At 46.5% G+C, this 13,222-nt stretch overlaps 1 protein-coding gene across 13 annotated transcripts in view; it reads right to left on the bottom strand.

Annotated features, from left to right (window-relative positions):
• The window catches only part of TERT (telomerase reverse transcriptase), an 84,848-nt gene extending 71,626 nt beyond the window's left edge, over nt 1-13,222 (bottom strand). For all 13 annotated transcript variants that reach the window (XR_014529586.1, XR_014529587.1, XR_014529588.1 and 10 more), the window contains exons 1-7: nt 12,969-13,222; nt 8,039-9,893; nt 5,555-5,753; nt 3,513-3,702; nt 2,963-3,145; nt 1,679-1,840; nt 615-710 (exon numbers count right to left, since the gene is read on the bottom strand). Coding sequence is in view for 5 of the 13 variants with exons in the window: in XM_083519048.1 (XP_083375174.1) it covers nt 615-710; nt 1,679-1,840; nt 2,963-3,145; nt 3,513-3,702; nt 5,555-5,753; nt 8,039-9,893; nt 12,969-13,205 (2,922 nt within the window). In the remaining 8 variants the exon portion in view is untranslated. The remainder of the gene's footprint in view (nt 1-614; nt 711-1,678; nt 1,841-2,962; nt 3,146-3,512; nt 3,703-5,554; nt 5,754-8,038; nt 9,894-12,968) is intronic.

Here is a 13,222-nt window from a genome sequence, read left to right as displayed (position 1 = left end):
AACCTCTAAACAGGAACACAAATACTAGCGTCAACCCCAAATGAATAAATCGTCTTGAAGTTAATCTCATCTACAGAAATGGTAAAATGCAGTGGCTAATAGTACAAACCTATGTATGTTTACTCGGAAGTAAATCCTACTGGATGCGGTGGGTTTAGGATTGCAGTCTAACTGAAGGAGTTATGACTCAGGCAGTCTACTGCTCAAATCTTGCCTCTGCCATGAATTTACTGGCTATCATGAACTCAGCAGGTATTAAAAGAAACTATGGTTTACTGAACAACTGTGGTTTATTGTAAGGTGAACAAGCCTAAGTGAGCCCTGGGATTGCATGCTTCCCTCACCCCACCTGTTTGGTGCTGGCAAAGCTACAATTTAGCATGACACCCAAACTTTAAACCATAGTTAAGATTTACTACGATTTGACAAGTTCAGACGGCATAGCAAGAGAAAGTCAAAAAAATGAAGAAGTGTGTTTGTGTGTGTGTAAGAGAGACAACCAATCGCAAGGTTTGCCTACAGGTTGGGACATCAAAACACACCAATGGGGCCTTAGGAAATCCTCTTTCAATCTCAGCCTCCCTAGTTAAACGGAATGGTACACAGAAGCTTACCTGCTCAACTATTACTGCATTCCGCAGTGAGGTGCTCTCTTGAAGATGACACAGAAACTGTTTCATATCAGGCTTAAACTCACTGGAAACAGATACCTGCAAACAACATCCAGACTGAGGTATTTTAGATTTTTGAGCTGACCTCCAGCATAGTAAAAATGTCAGGGTTAACAATTATGAGGAGCTGGATTGAGAGAAGAGAATGTGGAAGGGGGCAGGCAGAAGACCACTCTACTTCCTGGCATCCCCCACCCAGCTTCTCCCAAGGGTTTGGGCAAGGGCTGCCCCACAGTTCTCCCAGGAGCTGCTGGCATGTGCTCCCCAGCCCATACTTCCTCCCTTCTTTTCTATGGTAATCAATAAATAAGAACCACGAAGCTCCTGGTGCACTCAGAAGAAACATTACAATTTTAAAATCCTGGACTATTCAGCAGATATGCATTTCCATGGTGTAAAATAAATTAAAAACCCTGCAAAAGCTAGGGCACAACCTCTGTGCCACCAACGATACCACCTGATGCCAGGCTACTTCAAAATCAAGGCAGTGGTCAGCCCAGGAGCCGTCTCAAACGCAGGCACTGTCACCTAGCTAAGAACAGCTGTGAATTCACCTCTGGAACAGTGATATGGCTCAACTATTTTTAACAGGGCTCTATAAACCTGCTTGCTTGCGGATCTTGCATGCCCAGCACAAGGATCCTCTTCCAGGTCTGACTTTTGCAGGAGCACGATGCTGAGGTTTTCTACATCCTGCCAAAGCTCAGCATGAGGGAAGGCCCTCTGCCTTCCTCCATGGAGAACTTGGGGGAGGAAAAGTCCTGCTGCTGCAATTCAGCACAAGGCATCAGTGAGGTTCCCTGGAGTAAGCGTCACAAGCCGGAGCGACCATTTTTAGTTAGCAGGCAGGACATTTCAAAATGTGTTGCTTTCTGGCCTTAAGGATGGTATTCGTTGGATTGTCTTTCCATGGAATATTTACAAAGACGTTACAGAGTTCCCACGGTTGTTATACTTATCAGAGAACAGAAAATGGGGGTGAGAGAAAGGGAAAAAATCTACCCTACATGTCTCCTGTAGCATATTCTCTTAAGTCCATTTCTGCTCCTCATGATCACTGCATAGCGGCGTATGTTGTAACTGGTCTCTCTCTCCAGAGCAAGGACTTGTGAAATTACTTCTATCAGTTTGTTATGGGGAATGGTATCGTAAGCTCCCGTGACATCAGCCTGAAAGAGAGCAGGGTGGGGGTGGGGAGAAGAAATTCCATTATTTTAAACTTTCAACCGTGCACCAGATACCACACAAAGCAAGGAAATTGCAACGGGAGGGCATTTGCTAACTAGTACAGATGTATTCTGCAAAGGACAATGACAACATCAGCAATAATGCATTTACAAACTGGATAGGCCACAGACTAAACTTCAGTGCAGGGAAAGGGAACAGAGGGAGGAAGAAAAGACAGGGATGAGGGTAACAGAGGACACACCTATATTCTGCTCAGTAACACATGCTTAGCTTCAACAGGGGATGTGGACTGTAGATTTCAGGAGGGTTTTAATGGAAATTTCAACAAACTAGGGGTGAGCAGCTGAGAGGCAAGAGCCCTGGAACTAGAGTGGGGGATGGATACCTGTAAAACTTCCAAATCCTTGGCTGGAATCTGCACAGAACAGAGAAATTTGCTGGATTCTGCAAAGGCTCCTTGCTGCTGGAGTTTCTCTCTAAACTTTGCTTTGTACCTGTTGCAGGTGGAGGACTCGCAGGTGAGAGAAAGCATGTGTGTGTGCATGAGAGACAAGGTGATGTGTCCGTGTACGAGAGATAATTTGAGTGTGTTGAAGAGTGGATAAGACTATATATGTCATTCAATGGCAGCCTTTTGGGGGTTGGCACGTTTCGGCAAACCAAAAACCTTCTGTAACGTGACTGGTCTCCGCTGACTCAAGTTAACAACCCCTGAATCGACCTCAGTTCTGCGCAGGGCAAAACTTGGAAGCCTAGTGTGAATTCTATCCCAACCCAAGTATGAAACCAACTCCAGTTACAACTGTTCTTTCTTGAGATATTACAGAGCCCTATCCTTACTTACAGGTTTGATTATCAGGAGTGAAGAGAAAGAAGTAAACAGCTCAATGCCATCAGTGTTACAAAACTGAGCAACTGGGGCCACAGACCCCAACTTATGAAATATTCCTGATTCCCAGTGCATGTTTATTCAGACCTACGTGCCATTAGGTTCAACAGAGCTTGGTCACAGTACTACAGCCTTAAGCAAAGAAAAATCCTCGGTTCTGTCCACTTTCAAGAAATGGAAAACATCCAGACCCAATGGAGACACTAAGCGTTACCTTCACAAAGTAGAATCTCGGCATTTCAGAGTTTGACTCTAAAACCTTCAAAACAAACTTCTTCCATATTGCGTAAGTATCATCTTTTCCAAACACAGAAGAGCCAAGCAAGATGGGGGTCTTGGTGCTTTCATAACTAAGGACACTAAATAAGTTTTTAAGTTGTTTGTTGAAGTACTGAACCTAGGAGAAAATTAAAGAAAGAGAGAAATTAGGGGGGGGGCATTAGTGTTTCACAAAGGACAAGGCATTCTCATGCATGTCCAAGTTGACTGATCTCTTGGAAAAGAAGGCAACTAGCAGAGGGAGAAAATGAAGAGTTCTTGGGAAGGACGCATGCTGCATTTAAGAAGGATGTAGGAATAGGATTTAGACTTGTTTAGGGAAGTTTCTAATGACTGGTGTTTTAATGTATTTTTACTCTCTTGTTGGAAGCCGTCCAAATATTATTATTATTTGGGGATGGGATTCAGACGAGGGCTACAAAGATGATAAACACAACACTTGCTCATTGAATGAACTTCACACTACACAACTGTAAAATAAGAACCTTGTGGTCTCTGCTCTTTCTACAGAATGCTTCAGCTCCTACAACATCATTCAGGTTGACCACGGGACGCAGACCATTCGCTTTGGGGATGAACCGGAGTTTCGATGCCAGGGGGACATACTTTTTCTGCTGCAGAATTTCAATCTCCTCCTTTGATAAGGCACGAAGCTGCACTTTGGCCAGATGACTTCTAAAGTGGAAAGGAACATTATTATTTTACAACAGACTACAAAGCAGATCACAACATTCCTCTCGAGTTCTGCTTCCGTACCATCAGTGCTATTTTCCAGAAAAAGAGGTGCCGGAACTCACCGTGAGCACTGCCATTGCTCTCCTACAATGGTAATGGCGCCCACTTGAGAGGTGCTGGAACTGAGTTCTGGCTGGGGGAAAAAAAAGCGCTGTATGAATTACTCTGTTGAGAACAGAGCTGTTCTCTGCTACTCTATTGAGAACAGAGCCTGTCATCTGAGTATTCTTTGAAGTGGGTCATTTAGATTCTTTCAACCAACTGGAAATTGGGAAGATGTGTGTCTTTGCTTGTCTTGGTAGCACAGCAAGCCATGTGGTCTAATGTTAATACAATGGTACCTCTGGTTAAGAACTTAATTCGTTCCGGAGGTCTGTTCTTAACCTGAAACTGTTCTTAACCTGAGGTGCTGCTTTAGCTAATGGGGCCTCCCACTGCCGCCCCCGTGTGATTTCTGTTCTTATCCTGAGGTAAAGTTCTTAAGGTACTACTTCCGGGTTAGCGGAGTCTGTAACCTGAAGCGTTTGTAACCCAAGGTCCCACTGTACAGTGGACCCTCCGGATATTAACTTAATTTATTCCGGGGGTCCATGCACAACCTGAAAAGTCCGCAAGGAGAGGCGCTGCTTCTGCGCATGCTGCGTTCGCAACCCGAAAGTTACGTTACTCAAAGGTAACGTAACCCAAGGTACCACTGTATAGAGGAGAGAAGGGCAAGACTACCCAGGACATCTGGATTTCCACTTTGTCTTCATGAACAATGCTAGGACATAAATCTCATCAGAGAAACTTTGAAGCTCAGGTTCAATTTTAAAAAAACCAATGGCTCTGTGTGTGTGTCTGAGACGTGGTCTTGCAATTCAAAGGCCCAATGTGCCAGGGGGCATGTCCCCATCTGTGATTTCAGAGGGTTCTGGAAGGTGCTGTGGGTTGGGTACATTCCCAATGTACACACTAGAGCACATCACACAAGTATGATCCTGGCTCAACCGCAATCCTCACGTGGAGAAGCTGTGTAGGGTGTGCTCGCTCGCACACCTGCGCACCAGTATGAACTTAGAGACCTTTGCAATATCTCAATATTTGTGGATGATAGCACACCCATTTGGCACATCAGGGGCAGGAATAGCCTGTGACACCTCACACATATGCTCTCAACCTTTTTGGTACGTGTGGTTCATCTGACCTCGCCCACCCCCTCAAAACGGCAACACTCAAATCAGTGAGCTACATTTGAAAGGTTCAGAGTCCTAGACCTCGTCTGCATGACATGTTTAAAGCACTATCCTACTGCTTTAAACAGTTGTTTAAATAATAATATAATAATAATAATTTATTATTTATACCCCACCCATCCGGCTGGGCTTCCCCAGCCACTCTGGGCGGCTCCCAACCGAATATTAAAATCACAATACAGCATTAAACATTAAAAACGTCCCATGTTTATGTTGAATATGTAGTTTAACAGTGCAGAGAGTTGTTAGGAGACTGCCTAGCTTCCCTCGCAGAGAGGGACTGACTTTTTAACCCCTCTGGGAACTGTAGCTCTGTGAGGGGAATAGGGATCCCTGAACAACTCCCAGCACCCTTAACAAACTACATTTCCCAGGATTCTCTGGGGGAAGCCATGATGGGTTAAAGTGGCATAATATAATTAAATGTGCAGTGCAAATAGGACCCTTTTCAAATGGCATCTTCCCAGAGGAAGGTATGGGAGACTGTGCAAAGGGAGCACACATTCCCCGCCCCCCTCGCGCAGGATACAAATTACGGTGCTTCAAGTAATATATACCTAATGCCAATCCTCTGCAACTTTCTCCAAACAGCCTTTCTGAAGTAAAAAAGCATGTTCTTTTGAAACATAGTCTCCGTGATATAGAAGAAAGATCGCAGCAGTTCTGCAACGAAGGAGTTCATCAGCCAGTACAGGAATTTGGACATCAGATCTTCACGGAAACGGTGTTCGGAGGCAGGAACAAAACGCTTGAGTTCTATAAGCAGAATTGCAGGTTTATTGACGATTAAGTCTAGAAAGAGCTTTCTAAAAAAAGTCCCCACCACGACCAAAGTATAGGCTAACATTTTACAAAGATGGGTTCGTCCAAGTGAAAACACACAGCTGGAAACACCAACAGACATTTCTGCTGCTGCTACATTATGAAACAGGCATGGCAAGATCTGTCCCCTCTCATACGCACACTTGGCCATGTAGTAGGAATGCCAATTTCTTCCCTTGGAAGCACAGGATATGGCAAGGGTGGCGGTGCAGACTTGTCTTCCGGGCCACGACACCATTTGAGTATCACACACACAAAATCACACCATTCGGGCAAGCTTATTGAAATACTTGCAGGCCAGTAAATTCCGCAATGATCACTGCAGATGGTGACAGCAACCACGGAATTAAAACACGCCTGCTTCTTGGGAGAAAAGCAATGACAAACCTAGACAGCATCTTAAAAAGCAGAGACATCACCTTGCCAATAAAGGTCTGTATAGTAAAAGCTGTGGTTTTCCCAGTAGTGATATATGGAAGTGAGAGCTGGACCATAAAGAAGGCTGATCGCCAAAGAATGGATGCTTTTGAATTATGGTGCTGGAGGAGACTCTTGAGAGTCCCATGGACTGCAAGAAGATCAAACCTCTCCATTCTGAAGGAAATCAGCCCTGAGTGCTCACTGAAGGACAGATCCTGAAGCTGAGGCTCCAATATTTTGGCCACCTCATGAGAAGAGAAGATTCCCTGGAAAAGACCCTGATGTTGGGAAAGATGGAGGGCACAAGGAGAAGGGGACGACAGAGGACAAGATGTTTGGACAGTGTTCTCAAAGCTACCAGCATGAGTTTGACCAAACTGCGGGAGGCAATGGAAGACAGGACTGCCTGGCGTGCTCTGGTCCATGGGGTCATGAAGAGTCGGACACAACTAAATGACTAAACAACAACAACAAATTCCGCAGACTTATTTACAAGGCTGAAATCTGCTAGAGAATACCAACATCCTATTCTGAGTAATTCTGGTTATAGCTGGTCTTGCTAAGAGAGTGCCATCACTATTTCCCCCTACTCCCAACTCTGGAACGCCTTGCCCTTAGAAATTCAGACTGCAGACACTCTGGCAGCAAGTATTCTTGCTGGCTTTCAGATGGCAAGTATAAATAACCCTGTTCTCCCAGGCATTCTCAAAAAAACCCACTCTTTTGTTTTATTATCCTCAAGCTGCTGCTCTATTGCTTGTATTCATTAACTGGGTTGTTTTAAATCACAGACTGTAGAGTTGGAAGGGACCATGAGGGTCATGCAGTCCAGCCCCCTGAAATGCAGGAATCTTTTGCCCAACGTGGGGCTCGAACCCACAACCCAGAGATTCAGAGTCTTATGCTCTACCGACTGAGCTATCCAAACCAGGATGCATGGTTAAACTCTCTGCTCACTAACCACAAACTGAACCCAAGCTCTGTCACATTCTTTTGGGACTGTTTCCCAAAAGAATCCTCAACACTGGGAAGATACGATTGATTTCCAACTTCGTAGAATGATACTTTTTGCGGCCAAGCTAGCTTTGAGAACAGTGGTTTAGTGGCCTTTTGACAGAGCCAACTTCACTGGGCTCAAGCCTAGCAAAGCATGTGTAACTTGGACAGGAAGGGACGTTTCATGGGTTATTTTAGTTCTACTCATCAATTTTCCCCAAAAGGACGTCCCACAAAATGTATCTGAATAAAACAGTATCATCAACGTATATCTCTCAGATAACAGAATTGTGCTGGGACGCAATGGATGGTTGCCCAACACATTACACTCCTAAGTTACCAACTTCATTTATACACTTTGTGTATTATTGTAGCGATAGCCAGCGCTGAGTCCTTCCAGATGGTGCTGCAACTCCCATCAAATCCCTGGTCGTTGACCATGCTTTCTGGGGCTGATGGGGGCTATATTCTAACACCACACAGAGAGCATTATGTAGGTCAGGGACTTTGTTGAGCTTTTTTTATGAAGCCAAAGTTCTGGAGCTTTTTTAGGAAAGGCAAAGTTGGGTCGTCCCCCCCCCTTTTTTATAAGGAGATCTCTGAGGGGCCAGAAATCCACCAGGATCTACCAGGAACATCCCGCGATCTACCTGTTTGACATGCCTGATGTAGGTTATCCCTGCAGGACTGCATTTTGCACTAGGTTGGAAATTATCCTGCTACGTTGACATGAGGAAGGACAGTCTAAAAATAAAGCCACTTTCAGGAGATGCTGCTTTCATCTTAATAACCACAGTCCATACCTTTGGTCAGACGAAGCCAAGCGCAATCGTTGACTCTCATTTTCCACATCAGCTCCCGTAACGAAAACGTGGAAAACTTCCCCAGAGAGATAAACTGCTTTACATTCTTGTAGAAGCGGCATTTGTTATGGTTAGAGCCCCAGAGCCCAGCAGGGACCACTCTCTCCAGACAGCCCCTCACAAAAGTGTACACTTGCCAGTGGCTGCTATGTTGCTTAAGGAACACTGTGACGTCAGAACTGGGGGAGACTTGGGGAGCTCGCATCTCAGTTCCTTTTTGATGCAACTCAGCTTTTTCAAAGCTTCTACAGGAAGCACCCGAGAATGGACCCAAAACACCCGATATCCTTCTTGGGCAATTTTCTGTGGCGTTCGCCTGCCATGTCGTTGGCAAGCTTTGACCCTCTCGACAGACGTTTTGCTCGCAACTTCCTGGGCCAATTTTGTCCAACTCCCAAATGGGACAATTATTTCTTAACACTGTTAGGTAAGGACACTTTGTGTGGTTCCGCAACAGTTCCTGGAAGACGCCTCTCATCTGCCAGTAACGTTTTGGAAGTCGCTTCTTCTTCCTATTGTAACCTGGAAGACTTGATTCGCCCGGCTGCTTTGGAATCTTGCTGTTCAAAAATATGGCTTCCACAAGCCGCAAGCCGCCTGCCGGATAGCCCTTTAAGCGGTTCAGCACAAATGATTTAGGTAGACGCTCTTTCAGCTGCCGGCAAGAATACAAGAGAGAGCGTCTTTCAATCTGCACGGCAGGAGCAGAAATCCTATCAGAAAACTCCTGAGCTGGTTTGGATGTTCTTAGGCCCCTGTCTGTAGCAGAAGCGTTCACAAGCTTTACTGAGCAATAATCAGAAATGCTAGGTTCTACCTTTGGCACCGAAGTGCGAGGTTTTGTTTTGGTACTAGATCCACACAGCGTTTTGCTCTCCGTACTTCGTGCAGGACCACACAAAAAAACTTCTGGATTATCAGGAGCTGTGCAATCCAAGGTTTGTTCACTTCTCTGAGCAACAGGCTTCACGAAAACTATCTGCTCCTCTGAAATTGGACTTACACACCCTCTAGATGCATTCCCACCACCATCCAGAATTACTTGTTTTTTGCTTTCAGTGGGAACTGGGTTTCTTGTTTCTTCTCCCAGCCCCTCGTCAGTCTGCGTGGTTTTCTTTCTCTTAGCGCTAATTTCATAACAGTCCTTCCATTTCCTTTTACGAGGCGGTGCTGTTAAACACAGGCAGTGTTTGGGGCTTGGCTGGTCCTCTAGGTAGTCACTGGACCTTGTAACCAGTTCATTCGCTGGAGGGCTCAGCCTGGCAGCTCTCTGAACCTTCAAAGGCTGCTGGGAGTCACCGCCTACACCTTCGTGTGATCTGCGCCATCTTTGCTTCCTAGAGTTCCCTTTCCCCCCGTTTGCCTTCGCAAGGTATTTCCCAAAAGGCCGAAGCCTTCCTCGCAGGTAGCTAGATAAGACGCTGGGTGCCGGCCTGGGATATCTCTGTCTGAAGAAGGCAGGAGAGGTTTTTGCGCTTCTTAAATCAAGTTCGTAGATGGGTTGGCCGCAAATTTGGTAACAGCAACTGGGAGGCACGAGCATGAAGAGAGAACAGTGTTCCAGTATGTACATCATGACATCATCTCCAACTCTGCTCAGGACTATTTCCCAGAGAACACTATGGCAAATGGTTTCTGTTGTGCTATTACGCTGGTAGCTGCAGATATTTGGCATGCAGGGCAGATGGCGGTTATTCTCGTTCGAGGGTCCGTAGCCAAACGCCAGGACATTCTTTTTCTTCTTTTCACAGATTCTCTGAACGACTCTTGCCACGACATCCTCCTGACTGGAAACCTGCAAATGCAGCAAAAAAAAAAGCATCATTTTCATTAGCAGGTGCCTGAAAGAGCCAAACAAACTGGATATTACTGTGTGGTAAAAGCTATGGTTTTCCCAGTAGTGATGTATGGAAGTGAGAGCTGGGCCATAAAGAAGGCTGATCGCCGAAGAATGGATGCTTTTGAATTATGGTGCTGGAGGAGACTCTGGAGAGTCCCATGGACTGCAAGAAGATCAAACCTCTCCATTCTGAAGGAAATCAGCCCTGAGTGCTCACTGGAAGGACAGATCGTGAAGCTGAGGCTCCAATACTTTGGCCACCTCACGAGAAGAGAAGGCTCCCTGGAAAAGACCCTGATGTTGGGAAAGATGGAGGGCACAAGGAAAAGGGGACGACAGAGGACGAGATGGTTGGACAGTGTTCTCAAAGCTACCAGCATGAGTTTGACCATGCTGTGGGAGGCAGTGGAAGACAGGAGTGCCTGGCGTGCTCTGGTCCATGGGGTCATGAAGAGTCGGACATGACTAAATGACTAAACAACAACAACAACAGTTCCGCAAGAGAAAACAGCCCCCCCAAATGCCGCCAACATGTGACTCGAGCACTCCACAATGATGCCTGCTTGCACAATTTATATGGAGAAATTACTTAAGCTGAGCCTGCCAAACAGAAACTTGTTGGCATGGACTAGCAACGCACAATTCAAATATATTATAGGCTGTTTCACACAGACAAATATTTGAAGAAGGGAACTCACAACTGCAGAAAGTGAAGTGGCTAATATACCTTGAGATTGCATTCTGTGCAGCATAATGCAGGTTGTGAAGTGTATTGTAACCCAAATAAACTTTTTTTGCGGGGAAGAGTCACTGTTTTTCTTTGCTGTTGTGGTATGTATTTTTGTGTTTTTTATATTATTATATTGTGATCTTCAGATGCAGGGCAGTAAAGAAAATTTTAAAATGATGATACTAATGCCGACATGGCCATAGCTAACTGCGACTTCCGAGCATGTGAACATGCCTCCGATGAGAGGCCTCTTGTAGATTATCAACTGTGTGGGTTCCATGTTTGTTGTCTGCTGGGTCTCTCACAACATCTGCTGCGAGTCCAGGGCCGGATTTAGGTTTGATGAGGCCCTCAGCTCCTGAAGGTAACGGGGCCCTTTATATGTCCAGCTGTCCTTTGTCAACAACCAATTGCCGCTGTTTTTTTGTGTTGAATATACGCTATATGGTAACTTATGGACCTAATAGGTATTTAAAGCCATTTGCACATAACAAAATATGTATTTTATCAAGGTAATTGTTGAACTGAAATACAATTAAGAAGAAGTATATTAATAGTGAAATACAGGCGGGGCCCATTACTTACATCATAGGAGCCTACACAACACAAAACTAAACACTGTTGCTGTATGTAGGTTTTATTTTATTTGTTTTTTTAATCATATTTTGGAAATGTACGTCCAGTTTTTTCCCCTCTTTTAATTTTTTGGGGGCCCCTAAGAGAGTGGGGCCCTAAGCTATAGCTTGTTTAGCGTATACGTAAATCCGGCACAAGAGGGACACGGGGGGGCGCTGTGGGTTAAACCACAGAGCCTAGGGCTTGCTGATCAGAAGGTCGGCAGTTCGAATCCCTGTGACGGGGTGAGCTCCGGTCGCTCGGTCCCTGCTCCTGCCAACCTAGCAGTTCAAAAGCACATCAAAGTGCAAGTAGATAAATAGGTACCGCTCTGGCGGGAAGGTAAACGGCGTCTCCAATGTGTTGCTCTGGTTCGCCAGAAGCGGCTTAGTCATGCTGGCCACATGACCTCTGCGCCGCAACCCCAGAGTCGGTCATGATTGGACCTAATGGTCAGGGGTCCCTTTACCTTTACCTATATTAATACTGAAATACAGGCGGGGCCCATTACTTACATCATAGGAGCCTACACAACACAAAACAAAACAAAACAAATCAAAACAAAACAAAACAAAACAAACACTGTTGCTGTATGTAGGTTTTATTTTATTTGTTTTTTTTATCATGATTTGGAAATGTATGTCCAGTTTTTTTCTCTTTTAATTTTTTGGGGCCCCCCCAAGAGAGTGGGGCCCTAAGCTATACCTTGTTTAGCGTATATGTAAATCCAGCACAAGAGGGATGCGGGGGGGGGGGCGCTGTGGGTTAAACCACAGAGCCTAGGGCTTGCTGATCAGAAGGTCGGCGGTTTGAATCTCTGCGATGGGGTGAGCTCCCGTCGCTTGGTCCCTCCTCCTGCCAACCTAGCAGTTTGAAAGCATGTCAAAGTGCAAGTAGATAAATAGGTACCACTCTGTTTTATTGGCAGAGGGAACCGGCGTACAGCTTCTGGGTCATGTGGCTAGCATGACTAAGCCGCTTCTGGCGAAACCAGAGCAGCGCACGGAAACGCCATTTACCTTCCCGCCGGAGCGGTTCCTATTTCTCTACTTTCACTTTGACATGCCTTCGAACTGCTAGGTTGGCAGGAGCAGGGATCAAGCGACGGGAGCACACCCCATCGCAGGGATTCAAACCGCCGACCTTCTGATCGGCAAGTCCTAGGCTCTGTGGTTTAACCCACAGCGCCAAGGGGTCCCTTTACCTTTACCTAAATCTGGCACTGTGCAGGTCTTCAAGCTGAGGCCGCCCTGTTGGTTTTAAAAACCTGGTCCCTTTACAGTGGTACCTTGGGTTACATATGCTTCAGGTTACATACACTTCAGGTTACAGACTCCGCTAACCCAGAAATAGTGCTTCAGGTTAAAAACTTTGCTTCAGGATGAGAACAGAAATTGTGCTCCAGCGGCGCAGCGGCAGCAGAAGGCCCCTTTAGCTAAAGTGGTGCTTCAGGTTAAGAACAGTTTCAGGTTAAGAACACACCTCCAGAACAAATTAAGTACTTAACCCGAGGTACCACTGTAATTGCTGGCCTTATGCATTTCTTGTGCCAGGGCCTGGGAGAGCTTCCTGTGGCCCCCCTCGTCCCCAAGCAAAGAGGGGGAGCCCAGCCCCAGCAAGGAGCCAGCTGGTACCACAGCCCAGCCCGTTCTCGGGCCTGGCGGCCTCCCTCCCTCCCTCCTTACCTGCTGAAAGGTGAGCAGCGGAGGAGGAGCCCTGGCCCCGGCCGCCCGCCCCACGAGGCACCGCTCCACCAAGGCGCGGTAGTCTTTGGGGTCGCCGTCTTGCAGCAGAGGCTGAGGCGGGGCTCCCGGGGGAGCGGCCGCCTGCAGGCGCCGGACCAAGGCTTCCAGCGGCAGCAGCTCCGCGTAGCAGCTCCGCAGCAGCGCCCGCACCGCCCGGCAGCGCGGACGACGCGCCATGAGGGAGCGCGAGGAAG

This window comes from Podarcis liolepis, assembly GCF_965112155.1.
Source record: "Podarcis liolepis genome assembly, chromosome: 8".
Taxonomy (NCBI): domain Eukaryota; kingdom Metazoa; phylum Chordata; class Lepidosauria; order Squamata; family Lacertidae; genus Podarcis; species Podarcis liolepis.
The sequence above is the reverse complement of the archived record's forward strand: the minus strand, read 5'-3'. Positions and strand labels throughout refer to the sequence as shown.